This window comes from Arvicanthis niloticus, chromosome 15 (genome assembly GCF_011762505.2).
Source record: "Arvicanthis niloticus isolate mArvNil1 chromosome 15, mArvNil1.pat.X, whole genome shotgun sequence".
In the NCBI taxonomy this organism is placed as follows: domain Eukaryota; kingdom Metazoa; phylum Chordata; class Mammalia; order Rodentia; family Muridae; genus Arvicanthis; species Arvicanthis niloticus.
The window spans coordinates 5,490,681-5,509,867 of record NC_047672.1 but is presented as its reverse complement, the minus strand read 5'-3'; the positions used below and the strand labels follow the sequence as shown (position 1 = coordinate 5,509,867).

Here is a 19,187-nt window from a genome sequence, read left to right as displayed (position 1 = left end):
ACATCTGCTCACTCCTAGATCTGTCAGCTTAGGATAAGGGACAGACTGCATCTCAGCTGGGTCTGGAGCTTCATCTGGCTACCTGATGAGACAATGAGGTAGACTCCCAAGTCTGATGCAGGTCCCCCAGCTGAGCTAGTCTTGCTGTGAAACTTATTCTCAGACTAAATTTACTGTGATTTTCAGGAAAATCAGGTATTTCATTTTTTAATTTTGCTACCAAAAGTAGTATGATAAGGTGTTAAGTGGGAATATATTAATAATTATGTTACTAGAAGAAAGTTACAAGCAACAAGAAATTCAAAATTCTCAACTGCCTTTTAAAAATTGCTTTTAAAAACCTATATAACCTGATCCATTGTAAAACAGTATTAATAATTTAATGTAATTAACAGTATCATTTTTCTTTCACACTTCATGACTCCATTTCCTCACCAAAAGACAAATGTCATAAACAAACAGCCAATTATCAAACAGACCATACCAGTATCTCTGTTGCTAAGCTGGAGTACTCACAGGTTAATGATAATTTCCTGTTCTAATGATCTCCAATCTCCTCTTACACTAAGTAAATGGTTGTTCACAAAAGCCAAGGTCACGTCAGAAGGATGAAAATATACCAAAACTTCGTTTAACCTAGGCATTTCTAATCTTTGTTGATTCCAGATGAATCACTCAGCCTTCATGAGTGTTACTAGCCACAGTGGGTTGAGAAAAACTCTTATTCATAACAGAATCATTAAGATTCAATGAACAACATGAAAGCATTAAAGGCACTTCCCTAGCATTAAGAAGAGGTTTTCTGGATACAGAGGATGGACACCAATAGTCCGAGTACTGCACAAGTTAATGCAGGACTTTAAGGTTCCAGCTGCCAGCTGCACAGTGAAATCCTGCTTGGTTTTTGATAAAAATAAACAAATAAATACAAATAAATTTAAAAAAAATGGCCAGGGGAGCAGGAACTGGCAAGATGGTTTAGCAGGTAGCACCACTGGATGCTCTTCAAAAGTACTGGAGTTCAATTTCCAGCACCCATGAGGCACCTAAAAACCACCAACTTCAAGAGATTCAAAACCCACTTCTGACCTCCACAGGCATAAGTTACGCATGTGGTACACAAACATACATGCAGGTAAAACATCTGCACACATAAAATGAAATAAATTTTCAAAAAGAAAAATCCCAGTGTCTGAAATTTTGAAAATAAATTTCCCTCCAGATACAGCCACATTCTAATAATGTTTACAGATAAGTTAACTGTAAAATTAGGCACTAATTTTTCTTTTTGGGAAGGGTATATATGTGTGAATTAAGGCCATTCAGAATACACCTTTCAAACATGACAGAACAAGTGTAGCAATAATTAATTACAACCCTTTCTTTAGGCTAACACTTTCCATGCCCTCAAGCTCAATCTGTAAGCCTATGTAGCACGTACCCTGTGATCATCTGTGTTGTCATAGAAGAGATGAGAAACCAAAGGTGCCTCAAAAACCTGGCATTGAAGGCTAAACTGTAGAGAAGCCTGAAAAGAAAACAAAAACAGGAAGAGTAAGAAATTATTCACTTATATCATTACTTAGAAAAAAACAATGCTATACAACTATACAGTAAAGACAGTACACGATTTAGAGAACTTATAATACTACAAAAGGTGTCATCTGACACAGGCCCATTGGTAAAGAAACTAAAAAGAGCCATATACCTCACTGCAGGAAGACCTGGCTCTCATCTACTGCCCTGAGACTGAGTCCAAGATCCAGCAGCCCTGAGGATACATGGCTACTTTCACTCAAGCTTAGGCTGTCCTCCCCAAATATGGCTTACTAAAATACAGTAATACTTTTAATCCCAGCAGTTGGGAAGAAGAAAGACCAAGTATTCAAGGCCAGTCATGTCTACATGAGACCTTGTTTCAGAAACAAACAAACAAACCATTAAAAAAAAAAAAAAAGGACACAAAATTTAAATCTAATACAAATCCCATGTGAGATGAAACCAACAAAAACACAGACTTATGATGATAGAAAAACATGTTGGTAAGACAGGAATTTGAATTACTGGAAACATGTTAGAATAAAGTAGGAAAATAACTGGCTCAGTAAGTACTACAAAACAATGATTTTTACAATGGAATTAAAGATACAATAGGAATGATCATTAGATAAAAATTTAAAGGCAGCACCATCACAAGAGAAGAATGCTTATTTTAAATATCAATACAGTAATCTCTTGTTCTTTCTATGGCTCCTCTGTTCCTGTTATACACTGAGCCTAACATACACAGCAAGAGGCAAAGAATCCAAATAACCATAAGCCAGCTTGTGGCAGAGCAAGCCCCGGGTTAATTCTGCCTTGAATGTCTTAGAACCAAACCACCTGCCCACAGACTTTTCAGATGCCTCTCTTCTTCCTCCTGTGGAAACGGTAATGAAAACAAACAAACTAGTAATGTGTACCACAATTTATGCTAGTGAAAGATATTTTAATTGATAATATCTAATTGACTATATTTAATTGATTATATTTAATTGAGTGTTAATTTAAAAGCCCATAGGTGGGACTGGAAAGATGGTTAGTGGTTAAGTGTTTTACCATATACACCATGTACACACATACAATCAAAAATTAAATTTCACTTAAAAAATTGTGAAACCTGGTAGGGTTGTGGCACAGACTTTAATCTCAGCAATTTGGGAGGCAGAGGCAGGCAGATTTGCAATTTGAGGCCAGCCTGGTCTTTATAAATTTGTGACCAATCTAGATTACATAAAATCCTGTCTAAAACAAACAAACAAACAAAATCCAGTAAAAATAGGGAAGAATATGGCCAGAGTAGTCTAGAAGGCAAGTTCTAGGACAACCAGGGCTCTGTTACACAGAGAAACCCTGTTCCAAAAAACCAAACAAAATAAATTCATGATCTCCCATGTCAGCTCACCAACAGTAAACACTCATAAAATCTTGAAGTGGCAAGGCTCTATTAAGATTATCTGGCACAATTGCCCTTCACAATCTGCTTGAACCAGAAAGAGAAATCTTACCCATCTCAAAAATATTATAAATTTAAGGTTAATTTTGAAATTCTTGTATTTATTCAATGGGCAATAATAAAACAAACTATCAGATATTTTAATTAAATTACTAAAGGTAATTTAGTTTAGGGATTTATTTACAAGAGGTAAAGAAGTGACCTACTCTTTATATGTACTGAGACAGATTATCTCACACTATATTCATTGTAACAACCCTGTAAGTTAATTAGGGAAGAACAACAATTTTACAAACTGAGGCCAGTGTTACTGGGACATGAAAGCATAGAGGTCAATACAGAAGGGACATGGCTTATACATAACTAAGGCATCTTTGGCCTCTTGAGAAACCTCTGTGGGCAGCCTCACAGATTTTAGAAACATAGCATGATATCTGCAATCCTTGCATTTTGGTAGAAATGACACACTTTGCATTTTGCTGCTGAAGGTATCACTTCTTGGTAAAGAGGTATTAAAATAAGATTTGTAATAATTCACCTCTGAGATAATACAAATTCCCAGTGTTCTCAGAAATAATAAAAAATTTTAAAACAGTTCATCTTGAATAAACTACTGAAAACCTTCACAGACAAACCAGAAGCTTAAGTATGTATGTGTGTGTATGTATGTGTATGTGTATATATATATACCTTTAAATACCTAGCTGTGTTAAGCTGACAAAGCAATACCAAACCCTAACCTGTCTGAACAGATAGTTTCCCTTTGCAACTAACTGGCTTCTTTTTATAAGATTAGTAGACTCCAGCTGGAGAGGTGGCTCAGTGGTTAAGAGCACCAACTGCTCTTCCAGAGGTCCTGAGTTCAATTCACAGCAACCAGCTGTAATGAGATCCAATGCTTGGTGTGTCTAAAGACAGTGACAGTGTACTCATATAAATGAAGTAAATAAATCTTAAAAAAAAAAAATTAGTAGACTCTAAAAACATACTTTCTCAACCAAATTTGGCAACTCATAGCTGAGTACTTGGGAGGTAGAGAAAAGAGTATTTCTGTGAGTTCCAGGCCAACCTGAGCTGCAAGGGAAGCTGCAAGCCTGGCTTGAGAACAAAGCCCTAAGGGCTGGAAGATGGCTCAGAGGCTAAGAGTGCTTGCAGAGGACCTAAGTTCAGATCCTAGCACCTATACTGGTGGCTTACACCCACCTCTAACTCCAGGGGATCAACCCTTTTCTGGCTTCCATGGGTACCCCTCCCCCACATAATTATAAAAATAAAAAGGGGGATCATAAAAGGACACAGTCTCAAATATCACTCAAAACACACACCCAGCCCCCCCCCCCCAGTAGAATAGAGAGGTAGTGTTCACCACCCAGGATGTCCATTCAATGTTCCCAGCCTTTACTACTTGTTAACATTAAATAAAAACTTAGAATAGGGCCGGGCGGTGGTGGCGCACACCTTTAATCCCAGCACTTGGGAGGCAGAGGCAGGCAGATTTCTGAGTTTGAGGCCAGCCTGGTCTACAGAGTGAGTTCCAGGACAGCCAGGACTACACAGAGAAGCCCTGCCTCGAAACCCCCCCCCCCAAAAAAAAAACCCAACAACTCAGAATAAAGGGGGTGGCAATCAAAAATGACTCTGGTATACAATTCTTCAAATTTACTTATTTTCTTTTCCTACTCTTTTTATATTGAAAGCATGGTCTCATAGAGCCAAAGGATGGTCTTGAATTCTTGATTCTCCTGCCTTGACCTCTCCAGTGCTAGCACTATATGCATGTGCTACCACATCAGCAATAAATTATGTCTTGAGAGTAATTCTCATAAATGTTTAAAGAATATTTAGTAGTTTCAAAATCCTATTTCTATTAATTATTATGTCTAACAATAAACTATTTGAAATTTACTTAAACTCTATATAAACCCAAAATAGAAATGTTACAATGTTTAAAAATTTATTAGTTTTAAATTAAAAATTTATGATCTTCACTCATGAAACAGAATGTAAAATTTAAAGAATAAGTTCATTAAACCTACTGATTATTCTATCAATATAATTTAAAAGACACAAAATCATAGGCAAAGAAATAGAATGTTTTCAATTATATCCTGTTTTCTTTACAGTATTACAGAAATACTTATAAATCACACAAACAATATATAATAGTATATAACAGTATACAGCAATATGTAATAGTTAATACTGCATATACAACAAAACGCAAACTGTAGTTAGCAATATAACTACTTACCCTAAATTATGAAAGGACAAGACATGAACCTGTAACCCAAGAGCTAAAGAGCGGTCATTAACATGCAGTGTTGAGTGTTAACAGTGTCGAGAAGACACAGGGCACATACCTATATGAATTACAATGATTAATAAACAAAAGATAAAATTAAGTGCACAGAGTGACAGGATCAAAGAAAACAAGCCAGTGACTAAGGGTGTTTAGGCAAAAGTAAAGTTAGGAAGGTAAATGATAATGCTTGAAGAAAAGATGACCCTACAGGGCAACAATGCAAAGAATGTGAGACTGCCCTGAAAACACATAGGATCCACAGGGGAGCCTTACACCAGATGATCAAACTATTTCTGTTTTTGATAATCCATTTGGCAAAAGATGGCCTAAAGAATTAAGTTCTGACAAAGTATGTTGACTCAACATGCATAGGGCTCACTAAGGAAGATACATTCAACTTAAACCTTAGGACAAGTGTGTCCAATGAGCGTCCTATGATATGAGGAAGGACTTGCTCTAACTGCTGTCTGTGCAGTAACCCTCAACCACACTGACTAGCATGATGGAAGATTGGAGTTTACTTACGTACTTACACTGTGTGGGGGAGAGTAGTTCAGTGTTGGAACACAGCGAAGTAACGATGAGCCTATTTTTACTGGGATGAGGAAGAAAGCAAGTTTCTGGGAGATGTGGGATTCCTAGTGGACAGCACGATTAACTTACATATGACATGGCTCTAGCAGTTCAACAAGACTTTTGAGCTCCATAGTTATTACATGAAAGACAAAAATTTAAGAGCCAGAATACCAGCTGAAGGAGAACCATAAAGGTAAACAGAAAAAGATGATAGCAAAAACAGAGAAAAAGACTGAGGGGAACTAAGCAAGAGAAGCCTCCAAGTATTTAAAAAACAAACTACCACCAAAAAGAATGAAAGTCCAGTGTCTATGCAGGAGAGCCTGTAAAAGAGGTCAGGACAGTGTAAGGGGACAGTCTTGTATGTTCTATACACTGAGGCAATGAGCCATACTTTAGCAGAGCAAAACCAAACCTGGTTTGGTCCCAATGCCAGATAGCACTCACTGAGACCTTTAATGAACTTACTAAGAGTAAGGATAACTGCATAATAGTATGTAGCTCTTCTATATCTGGTTTGCCTCTGCCCTCTGATGCACTAATGTTGGGCTATAAAAGAACATGGGTTGGGTTGGTAACTGTGAATATAACTGCCAGAAAGCTGTCCAAAACTGTGTAAGCCCTCCTGAATCAGCTCATTTTACACATCAAGCTGGCCTGGTTGGAGTCATTTTCTAGTCTGGGTACTAGCCTGATTCAGAAGCAGACAGATACTTCCTGTATGTCTCCTTAAGAAATACACACTAGACCTATAAAAGACTATAGTTTGTTAAGTGAGGCAGGAAAACTTGAGTAAGCTGGTGGTGGGCCTGGTTGGCCACCTGGATTAATCAAGAGAAGCAGCTGTGCAGACTGGATGGACAATGATATTCAAACAAAAGCCAGGAGGTTCATCTCAGTGCAGCACTCCTGCAAACTTTCATAGCTCCGTTCCGTGCTGTTGGAAGTGGAAAGCTGGAGCACCTCATGTTTCTGCTGATACTGCTTCACTAACTTCAGATCTCTGAACAGAATGGTTCTCTGCTACCTTTATCGTTTAGTCAGATGGTGTTTATTCATATTTTAAAATATCAAGCCCACGCCGGGCGGTGGTGGCGCACGCCTTTAAAGGCACTTGGGAGGCAGAGGCAGGCGGATTTCTGAGTTCGAGGCCAGCCTGGTCTACAGAGTTAGTTCCAGGACAGCCAGGGCTACACAGAGAAACCCTGTCTTGAAAAACCAAAAAAAAAAAAAAAAAAAAAAAAAAAAATAAAGGCCACAGTGGTGGCACACACCTTTAATTTTAGCACTTGGGAGGTAGAAGCAGGATGATCTCTGTAAGACTGAGGCCAGCCTGGTCTACAGATTAAGTTCCAGAACAGGCCAGGGCTACACAGAGAACCCCATGTCTCAAAGGAAAATAGATGACCTAATAGCAAAAGTTAACACAAAACTAGAGTTAAGAGTTCTCCTCACCTCTGGAACATTCCAGCTAGCTATTACTTTTCTGAGTTGTTGTAGGTACTGTCAATCTCGTTATAGAAACATAGAATACAGTAACCCTTTTCTCCTATTTTCTGCAGAACTGTGTCCTTAAGTACAGAGTTCTAGTTCTTTTCTTCATAACCATGCTTGTCTCAGAAATCTCTACCAGTGTAAAAAGTACCACCATATCCTTTGTAATCCTAATGACCAATGCTAAATGAAAATTAAAACCATCAATTCCAGCTCTGAAAATAGAAAATACTCAAAAAAACAAAACCACCAACCCGCCCCCCAAAAATAAAAAGACAGAAAACACTTGAAGTCCCTGTTTGCTGTTTCACAAGCTGCCAAAAAAAAAAAAAAAAAAAAATCTAAATTTAAATTTTACTTTAAAATTTAAAACCTTCCTATATTCAAAATGTAAAAAGTACTAGAATAGCAGCTATACAAAGGAGGTTGTACTTATAAAACTGATCCAACACAGAAAGTTACTTTACCCTTTAAACACAACCAAGGCCATGTCCAACAATTACCATCCAAAGCAAGGATTGTGTCCTAATCAAGGTGAGGACCTTTTGGGTCTCAGACCTCATCTACTAAAATTGACCACAGTAAGGAGTGAATGGCTCCTATGGCAAAGAGCCCAGGGGACAGGCCCCATTTAAAAACTCAACACATTTTTTTCCCCTAAAAATCTCAAGCAAAGTTTCTTTGTTTTCTCTTCTCTTCTCTTGTGTTGTTGTGTTTGAGACAAGGTTTCTCTGTGTAGACCAGGCTGGCCTTAAATTCACAGAAATCTACCTACTCCATCTGCCAAGTGCTGGAATTAAAGACAAGTGGTACCACTACCACCACTACCACCATTACCACCACCACCATTACTACCACCACCACCACCATCACCACCAAAGGCTACATGTGTCTTAGGTTTTTTTTTGTTTTTTTTTTAACTGAGTATAGTAATTTGCCACCAGTATCATGGACTAAAAGACACTGTGAAAAAAATCTAAAAAGAAATTCAACATTCTGGCACATATATTTGAATCTAAATTTTAAAACATATGTCGAAACCTAAACACTCATATGCAAGACACTACTACAAGTAAAGCTAGCTGAACTAATTTGCTACTGTATCTCACACAGTGCCAGGAAGGATATATAATAATAAATGTTCTTCTTTCCAAAAAGAAACCAGACTCTCATTTTTATGAAAGATTTGGCAAGTATAGTATCCTATGTCCTATTCTATAAGAAAACAAACAGGTCACAGTTCACACTCCACAATCACAGAGAGATAGCATGCTCCCCAACCTGTGCTCACCACCCCAAGAGACCTGCCTGACTTTGGGCACCATCATTCGGTGCTGCACCATCAATGTGTGGCAGATAGAAGCCATCCTTGTGAAGACCTCCTCACTGGCTGAGTCCCTCCAGACCAGGTTCAGGAGGGTGTTGGTCTGCTGCTTCGTGTCTAGTTTTCTCAGACACTCTTCAGTAATGTATGGGGCCGAGACCCTGCCATCCTCCTAAAGATAACAGAAAAGTGAGTCTGAGTGAGTGGAGTGCTGCTGCAACATGGCTACGCAGCAGTCACCTGTCATTTTACATCTTTCTGAAGAGAAAACACAGAGCCTTACCTAAAAATTAGCCACATCCTATTAACCTCCCAATACAGTCACTAACATACCTCTAATGCCTCTAGAGACACAATCACCATCAGGCATCAACTCTGTTACCATGGTTATATAGCAATTATGACTCCTCAAATTTTGCCTACAATTTAGCATTTTTTTTTTTAGTATTTACATCTTAAGAAAAATTCATTCCATATACCATAGATCAAAGTTGTACTAAGAGAGAAAAAGCAGTGAAACTATCTTCTGATGACATTTCGATTTTAGATTATGAGATAGTTAACAACAAATTCAAAGGATATGCATAATACATAATAAACTTGGTGGTTGGTATCTTCATTTCTCTAGGTTTGATTTACTGAATAAAACCTATGGCATGTGGTTGACTAACTTAAGATATATGCCTTTACCCAATGTATATGCATGTACATCCATGACACTACTGCTGACTGTACTGTTTCAAAACTTGTAGTTTATAGTTATTTACCAAGTCCAACACTTTAGAGTAAAGTGGTCAAGTGAACAGACTGTACTGAAACCTAAAAGTCAAGAGTTGAGGGTGATTTTTTTTTTTTTTTTTTTTTTGGTGGTGGAGGGGAAGAGGCATTGAGACATAGTTCATGCTGCCCTCAAACTCACTAGGTAGCTCAGGGTGGTCTTAAATTTGATTATCCTCCTGCCTCAGCTTCCTAAGATTATAGTAGTGAGCTACCACACCTGGCTAATAAACCAAGTTTGACTTTGGAAACATCTCCTACAATCAAATTAAGTTCTACCTAATTAAGTATCAGAAGAGGAGAAAGGCAGTAAAATAAAGGTGAATGAAACCCAGGACCTGGAGCATGTTAGGCAAGAGACTAAACCACCTCCTCAGTCCTACTGCCATCATGTAGTCCTTTTTGTTTGGTTGGTTTGCTTTTCAAGACAGGATTTCTGGCTGTCCTGGAACTGTTCTTGTAAACCAGGCTGGCCTCAAACTCAGAGATCTGCCCACCTCTGCCTTGTAAGTGCAAGGATTCTTTGGCCTTGGCCACTAGGCCTGGCCCACCACAAAATTCTTAAGAATCAACAAAACATACTTAAATTCTTAAGAATAAAAAGGACTCCGGTGAGTAGGGATGTAGCTCAGAGGTAGAGCATTTACCTAGCATATTCAAAGCCAGGAGTGTAAGTAATCCCCAATTCTACAAAATAAATAAATAAAATTAAGAATCTAGCTTTAGCAGGCATATGCTAGTGCAGACCTTTAATCCTAGTACCTCGGAGGCAGAATCAGGGGGATCTCTATGAAGTTTAGAGACAACCAGAGCTACACAGTGAGACCTTGTACCCTTCCTCTAAGTCTTCCAAAAAGTTATGTGTGGTGCCCCATACCTGTTATTCCAGGACTGAGGAGTCAGAAACGTGAGATTTCTGTAAATGCAAGGTCAGCTAGAGCTACACACTGAGATTCTATCTTAAAAAAAAAAATTGAAAAGGGGCTAGAGAGAGAAGTCTGTTAAGAGGACAGGCTGCTCTTTAAGAGGACCTGGGTTCAATTCCTAGTGCCCACATGATGGTTCACAAATATCTATAATTTCAGTCCCCGGGGGATGAACACCTGCTTTTGACCTCTGAGGTCATTGGATGCACGTGGCACACAGACAGACATGTAGGCAAAAGAACCCATACAAACAAACAAACAAGGCAGGCTAAAAAAAATCTGGCTCAAAAATGAATGGTTCTTGGCTTATTTATTGGACGATTAGTTCTCAATCTAAATGTAATGTGTATAGGAAGAAAAAATAATCTCCCAGACAGGAGGAAGAAAAGAGGAATCAAAGCATGAAACTGTCTAAGAGGATGCCCCAGACCCCAAGCTACTGTGTGCTATGGGGAAGGGAAGTCCTAAAGCGGACTATTGGAAACAGTAACAAAACAAATCTCAAGCTGCAAGTATTAAAGAGCAAGAAGGGGGGAAACTTATATATGCTTTTGTTCCTAAATCTTGGCCTCTGCCCACAGGAAGAGCTTTCTGTAACAAAGCCTACCTCCATCTTAGCATAGATAGGAAACAGACTGTATACAATGTTACTTCCTCAGCCTCTCAGAGGGAGCAGATGGTGGTCATGCAATGTTGAAGAAGCTACTTCATAGCCACTCAGGTTGATTTTGGATTGGAATTAGATTTAGAAATAATTGGTGTAAAGGGGTTGGAGCCAACCAGTTTACACCAGGGCTTTACACCAACCAGGTTACTTAACAGGGCTGCTTGCTCTCCTGGCTGCAGAGCTAAGACTGAAAAGTTAGAAGAGCACGGCTAGTAACAGTAGCTTACAGGGCTAGTGGGTTGGTCAGTCTCCTCATTATCGTCCTCAGAGTCACTGGTGGAATCAGGATGGCCTGCACCGGTGGGTGAAGCAGGTAGTTGAGAGAGGAAGGTCTGAAGCACTTGCAGATAAACCAGTAGACCATCCTCAGAGAGTGCTCCTTTGAAAGACAATCAGCACGTTACTTCAGACCGTTTGGCATCACTTTCTTCATCCAGAGAACAGGCCTTACTGTTTTAATCAAATTCAAACTGCTGCACATTATGCAATGTATTTGATCTTTGTCTCCAGGAACCTAAGACCCAAAGCACCAAGATCTCTGGTCACTCCTGTAAGCTCCTTCTGGAAAACACCCACTGATTTCTTGCTAGAAGTTACTGAAGGCTTAAAAAACCTAAAGGTGGGACAGTTAAAACCTACCTACACAGTTAAAGTGATGAACATGTTGGACTTTTAGTTTTAGGCTGAACCCCAGCTTCTATGGAGAGGTGATCAGAAGGGCTACTAAAGCTAGAACAAGGTTCTAAGCCCTGTGCGTAAGTGTTCAAGCTCCACAGGCTCCGCTCAGATCTTGACTAGTCTATCTTCACTGCTCGCTGTCAGCTGTAACCTATATAATATAATGCTCAATATGCTTCTCACACTAGTGAACTATTAGGTTGAAGGAAGGGGTTGTCGGAATCCGCCGTCTTTATTACTTGGTCAGAAGCACAGGTAACAACCCATTTTGTACATCAGGGTCTAAAGTACAGGCAGTTTCATGGGACTCAGTCTTAACTTGTAGTATCTGTCCCTCTCTCCAAGCAGCCACTGTCAGAACCAAACTTCTGAAAGTTGAAGAGATAGCCCATGTCTTGCATCATGGTCATAGAAATGTGTCAAGTAAACTAGAAAAACAACCTGAATTTTCAATATTTCTAACAATTTTTGAAATTCCTGCTAAAATGACTCATCTGCTCAGGTGCTTTACGTGAGTTAGGAGAGATACATCTTATATTTCATACCTAAATAATTCTCGCCAACAGTTAAAACAAAATAGAAGAGCCATGGCACTCCACTACTCCACTTTGAACTTCGACTCTCAAGTAACAATAACGCATTCAGAAAGGGCTCATAAGGGAACACAGTGTGTGCATCTGCTAAAGCCGGAATGATGAAATGAAAAATCTGATCGGTAAAAGGTGCCCCCAGAAACTCCTCTGTGAAGGCTGAGAAAACTTGATGCCTGAAAAAGAAAGGGGATTTTAAGAGAATCAACACGTTCTACCCACCAAATCGATCACAGGTTAAAAATCACTACCTCCCCATATGCCTTTCTAAATAAATAATCTATATTATAAATTAATAAAGCTGATCATTCAGTAGAGGCTAGAAATTGATTTATATCTTTTGTGTTAAGATAATTCTCTTTTCTATGATAGGTACTAAAGAACAGGAAATAACCAGATCATCAGAATTAACATTTATGGGAGGCACAGGCAAGACAGAGAAAAGTACACTATACACTGTGAACCATGACATACTAATAAAGAGAACATCTGACTGTCCGTCCAGTCTCTGTTCACCCACCTTGCACCTTCAGGACAGGAGCTGTACGTAAAGTGCAATGGTTTTAGGACATTCTCCAGCAAAATTTTTGCTATAGGAACTCGAGATAAGTCAGAATATTCAATACTTGATGGAAGCTTGTTATTAATCAACAAGTAGAGAGATCTATAATATCCTAAAAGAAAGGAGAAAATGCCTTTTTATTATGATGGAGAAATACTTTAAAAAATTAAGCACATTTATTTTGGGGAAGTCCGGAGGACAATGTAGAAAGAGTCTGTTTTTCTATCTTGTTGAACCCAGAAACTGAACTCAGATCATCGATTTTGGCAGAAAGTACCTTTATTCACTGAGCTTTCTCAACTGTCATCATCATTTTTTAAATGTCTTTATAAAGTTATATGTGTAAAAAGAGGAGGAAGAGACAGTCTCATTTTATAGTTCAGTCTGGAATCAAAGTCACAACAATCCTTCCTCAAGTCTCCCCAGTGCTATGGTAATGGGGTGAGCCACGACATCCAGCCATACTCATTTGCTGAGACCTGAATGACACACTAACTCCCATGTTCACTGCTTAGTTAACTACTAAAGTGAATTAACTGTACTTCATTTTTTTTTTTTAGTTTTAAGATTTATTTTATGTATATGAGTACACTGTAGCTGTCTTCAGACACCCCGTAAGAGAGCATCATATCTCATTATAGATGGTTGTGAGCCACCATGTGGTTGCTAGGATTTGAATTCATGACCTCTGGAAGAGCAGTCAGTGCTCTTACCCACTGAGCCATGTCTCCAGCCCTTAACTATACTTCTTAATATCTGGGTGGCAATCGTAAGGCTGTTTCAAAAACCAAAATCAAAGAGAGAATGATTCAGAGGCACTCCAATTCTACCTAGTACACACTGATCACCAGTGGAATCACAAGCACGTCTGAAGGAAGGGTCAGTTTTACTATAAAACTGAACTAATTTTTATGAAAAATGGAGTAAAACTTTGTGTACATTAGACACAGTAACCAAGGGTATATCTACAGTACTCACCACTGAGTATGAAGCTCAAATGTACAGAATAATAACACCATACAGTAATTTATTAAAACACTGAAAAAAAATCTATGCTACTACACACAACAGAAGCAGCAGTTTTGATGGAATATTTTAAATCATTTTTTATTTTTAGAAACATTTCAAAGAAGGTACAACTCATGGTTATCTTCCTAATAGTTTAGGAAACAGGAAAAGTAAAATTTTCTTCAAATGCTTAACCTGGACTGGACATAAACATAGTACACCAGTTCACTCAAGCTCACTGCCATCATCAATCTAGTTCCTAGAAAAATCAAACTCAATAAATTTCACTATAATTTTTATTGCATCAGTAGTTTTCTGAAATTTTTAACAAGCCAAGTTTTGAATTGTTTACATTTACTAAGCTAAACAAACAGTAAAAATGTGTAGTTTTAATCTATATCAGCTAGAATGTATGTATATGCATATATATGTAATATATATTTATATATGTGTGTATGTGTATTTGTATTTTAACAAAGTAATCTTTATTACATTTTTTTAAAAGTAACTTATGGCTTTCAGGAACAACCAACAATCAGCTCCTTTTAGGATTAACCAGATGAACTTGTTTGTTTTTTCTAAAACAAAGAATAATTAAGTAGAGACAGTGAAAAGGCTTCTACATGCTGGACTCAGTGGCTGCTATCACTCACAGGCACACACAGCCTCTGTTCTGACAATCATAATGCCTTGTTCAGAGTAGAACCATTCCTCCAGAGCACACAAGCCTGGCCATGCCTCCACAGTGATGCCCACCTCCACAGGTCTACCTCCCCACTTACCACTGTGAACCATGTAGTGCAAAACTTGTTCAATCACTGACACCACATAGCTAGAATCTTGTAAAACAGGCAAGTATGTATTCTCAGATGAAAACACCTCAAGCATTCGCATTGGAAGTGCAACATTCAAACTGTCATCACTACAGTTTTGCAGCAACCTGTAAAAACAAATTCACACACTTACTAGAAAGCCAGGGTTATCAGTTTCCCTGACTCCTCCAGAATGAGACTGTGAGCCATCTCACCACTGACACGATCTCTGAAAACAGGCAGGGTCAAGCAACAATGTTTAGACTTTCTCCTTAATTAAGCAATTCTTCTGTACCATCATGGCCAATTCCTCAAGACCAGGTATGGTTTTTTTTTTCCCTCCCACCTGCTACCCTCAATCTGTTCCATCTATTTCTCTCTGTGGATGGTCTTGCTACTCCACATTCCACTTCTACATCAGACCAAGGGTGCCGCTGAGGGAAAAACGAATACCTGAGACAGCTCCAAGCCATGGCTCCCACCAAGTACTAAACAAGTTGTACAAAGCAAAGGTTTCATCCAGGAAGAAAAAGCAGACACAATCCATTCAGTCCTATCAAGGTAGATGTTCTCATATTCATTTCAAATGGCTCTACTGAAAAGTCACATGTATTTTGAACTCCCCTTCACCAGAACCCTAGGCCTCACTACTGCCTGTCCTGACTATCCTGTAGCCCCTACCTTTCAGATTCACCCCCCACGACACAGCAGTCATCTCCAGCACATCACTAAAGCATATACTGGAGGACAGTGTTGGAGGGTGCAGTTCTGGATGTAGATATAAATGGTACTCTGTAATAACAGATTCTGTCTGTGATTATATGCAAGAACCTGAGAATGGACTGAGCATTTCACACAGTGCCAACTGCTGAGCTGCTACTGGGCCTCTTAGCCCAGGTGCCTGGACTCTCTGCATTTAGGCAACACCAATCTTTATCATTTTCCCAGATTAATGATAATATTGGTGTTCGTAGATACTGGTGTTTGTAAATTCACCCTTCTTTCTTCAACTGGATGTAGAAGTATCTGGGGACTAGTGCACATAGAGGTGCACACATTTATTAGTCCTAAGGCCACCCCAGTCTATACAGTTAGTCTCAAACAAATAAACCAACCAACAAAAAAGAACTGCTGGCTGAAGACCGTGGGCAATGAGTACTTGGTACAGCATTTTTTCTACTCTTATATTGATAATTTTAGGAGAAAATTTCCTTTGATTCCCTACTTGCTCATACAAAGGCAAGATGCTTAAAAATCTGCACTGGCTCTGATTTCCAATTGATCTCCTCACCAAGACCTTCCCATTAGGCTACCTCCTATCTTCTCTTTTCCTTGTTAATCCCCACAGTACTTACTAAATCTACATCTTCCTCCAAAGGTATCTACATTGTATTACATACAGCACTTGGGAGACCAAGGCAGGAAAGACTGTTTAGAGTCAAGGCCAGCCTGGGCTGAAACAAACAAACAAACAAACAAACAAACAAACAGAAAACCATAGGCTAGAGGACAGCTCTTAGGAGCACTGATTTGGGGTTAGAGAGATGGCTCAGTTGTTAGGAGCAGTGGATGCTCTTCCAGAGGACTGGGGTTCAGTTCCAAGTACACACATGATGTCTCACCTCCATAAGTAAGCCCAGTTACAAGGGATTTTACATCTTTTTCTGGTCTCTGTGTATACAGGGATGAATGTGTGGTGCACATACATATATACAGCAAAACACCATACACATTAAAAAAAAAAAAAAGTCAGGAAACCAACAAAACAAAACAAACCTTCCCAAAGCACTTAAACCCTAAAGATATCTCACACATTCTCTAAGTTTCCAACTATGACAAAACTTACCTGCAACAGAGGCTCATCAACCTCTTTATTTGAAATAAGCATGTCAGTCTCTCTGATCCATCCAACTGCTTGACAAACAGAGAGCTGTGCTTAATTAAGTTCTGATAAAGCCATATCTGCAAGAGTAAAACATAAAAATACATTTAATCCATAAATACTTACTTGTTTATTCAGATAATACTAAAAATATGTTTACATAGTTTCCACACTTAAATCTAATCGAAACTTGATAAGGAACAAGTTCTCTAAATCAAAATATTCTTAGCATGACATCAATATTAATTTACATTAGTCTCTAAACAAACAAAAAAACAAAAAGACCATAAAGCTCATTCTACTTGAAACAATAATTCACATGCAAAAGGAAGCAATCGACCAAAAGAACACTTGGAAAATATAGCACCAACCTGAAGTTGCCTGGGTTCTCTGCCCTTCCTGTGTGCAGGCCTGCGGTTTCTTCCAGCATCCCTTCTTTTGGTTTTCTTTCTCTAACTCCATGTGCTACTCTTTTGCTTTTTGTTATTTTTATATTATACACACAGATTTACTAAAGGGAAATTTGTCCTACACATTCCTCATAAGAAGGCAACCAATCACATGGCTTCAGTCCAAGAACAATCACATAACTGGGCTGGTCAGAGGTGTTCACTCTTTTAGAGACAATTACTGGTCTGTGAGTTCAGTAAAGAGGAATATTAGATTTTGTCAATGTGTTTACAAGGCTTGCCTGTAAACACTGCCCATGTGGCTACCACAGATAATTCCGAAAACTCAATACCTAACAAGGACTCTCTTCTATTTTCTCCACTTGTATTATGTTTTCATGAGACCTATTATTTATACTGTTTGAAAGTAGATCACTCTGAATTGTAGGGGATTATGAAAGTGTCAAATGAGCTTTTCATTGACTATTATCTTTCAGTAGTTTCTCTTTGATATAAACATTGCTTTAATATGTTTTTGAAACACTGAAAATAATAGGAAAGTATATTATACAGCAAATTATAGTCTACCCTAAGCTGGGAGAAAGTAATTCTGTGATACACTATGTCAGCTTCTATATGTGAGTACATAGATTTTCTTGAAGCACCTGGGGCCACCCTGTCCATCTGCATGGGAACCAACATGATACAAGCCTTCCACATTACCTGACACATGGCTATCTAAAATTCTGTAGCCCCTATTAACAAATAAAAATAAGACATACAAAAACTATACAGGATAGAAAGCTAGAAAGTAGTTGTAGGAACTCCAAGTAATAAAGTTTTATTAACTGGGTATGTGAAGTGAATTTTAAAGCTTCAAAGCACTAACTATGCTATCTCCAATACTATCTGAATTCATTTCTGTTCTACATTTGATAATCTTTTCTAAAAAAAAAAATTTATTTAATTAATTTAATTAATTTATTTAATTTTTATTTATGTGTTGTATGTGTACATGGTGTATGTATACAGTTTGGAGTAATTGCAGGAGTCAGTTCTCTCTTTCTACCATGTTGGCCCTAGGACTCCAACTCAAGTCATAATAAGGCTTGTGCACAAGCACCTTTAACCTTTTATGTTATCTTGTCATCCCTAGATTTGACTAGTGACATGCACCATTTTCCAAAATACTACACTCATTAACTATCTGTTTTGCTTAATTTTTGTTATTTACTAAAGGCAAATGAATAAAAAAACTATTTTGCTTTTTTATTTGTGTTTGTTTCTGTAATGTTGGCAATGTACGCTGGCTAGTTTTTAATGTAACTTGACACAGCTAGTCATCTGAGAGGAACCTCGATTGAGAAAATGCCTCCATAAGATCCTGCAGGCAAACCTTCATATAATTAGTGGTTGATATAGGAGGGCCTAGACCATTGTTGGTGGGGTCATCCTGGGCAGGCAGTCCTGGATTTTATATAATAAAAAAGCAACCTAAGCAAGTCATGAGGAGCAAGCCAGTTAGCAGCACCCCGTCATGGACTCTGCATCAGCTCCTGCCTCCAGGTTCCTGCCTTGTTTGAATGCTTGACCTAACTGTCTGTAATGATGAACTATATGACATTGTAACGGAAATAAAGTCTTTCCTCCCAAGCTGTCCCTCATGTTCTATCTGTACAGAAACCCTAAGACAGGATGGTCTCACACATTTGATGTAAGCACTCTATCCTGAGCTCTATCTCCAGAGCCCCAAACTGTCCTTACGTAACTTACATGTCAACCAAGAAGGAATGAATATCAGTAACACAGAGCAATAAGCCAAGAAACCAGAAAGACAGAGGAATCAGGAAAAGCAAAGCTTTCCCAGGATAACAACAGGCCAAAGACTGCTAGCATGAAGGTAGGGACAACCCAAGTCTTATGGAAAGTTATGAGAAGAATGAAGCATAGAACTGCTGTCAGGTGGAAGAGATCAAGAGATTCAAAGAAAACTAATAAATTAAAAATTGAGGCAAGTACTAACTTAAGTAAAGTTAAAAGTAAACTATATACGAAAAAGAAAAATGCAATCATAGTACATTACTGTACACATGCACGCATACATATATAGAGGGGGAAAATATATATTTAATAAATATTACTATATATTATTATAGGTTAAATATTATATTTATATATAATAAATCAATACATAATATATATTAT

General features: G+C 38.3%; 1 protein-coding gene across 3 annotated transcripts in view; it reads right to left on the bottom strand.

Annotated features, from left to right (window-relative positions):
* Positions 1–19,187, bottom strand: part of Ube3c (ubiquitin protein ligase E3C) — a 112,435-nt gene that overhangs the window by 60,749 nt on the left and 32,499 nt on the right. For all 3 annotated transcript variants that reach the window (XM_076913291.1, XM_034519053.2, XM_034519054.2), the window contains exons 5-11: positions 16,558–16,673; positions 14,682–14,839; positions 12,850–13,003; positions 12,285–12,505; positions 11,289–11,440; positions 8,676–8,863; positions 1,442–1,528 (exon numbers count right to left, since the gene is read on the bottom strand). In XM_076913291.1, coding sequence (XP_076769406.1) covers positions 1,442–1,528; positions 8,676–8,863; positions 11,289–11,440; positions 12,285–12,505; positions 12,850–13,003; positions 14,682–14,839; positions 16,558–16,673 — 1,076 coding nt within the window. The remainder of the gene's footprint in view (positions 1–1,441; positions 1,529–8,675; positions 8,864–11,288; positions 11,441–12,284; positions 12,506–12,849; positions 13,004–14,681; positions 14,840–16,557; positions 16,674–19,187) is intronic.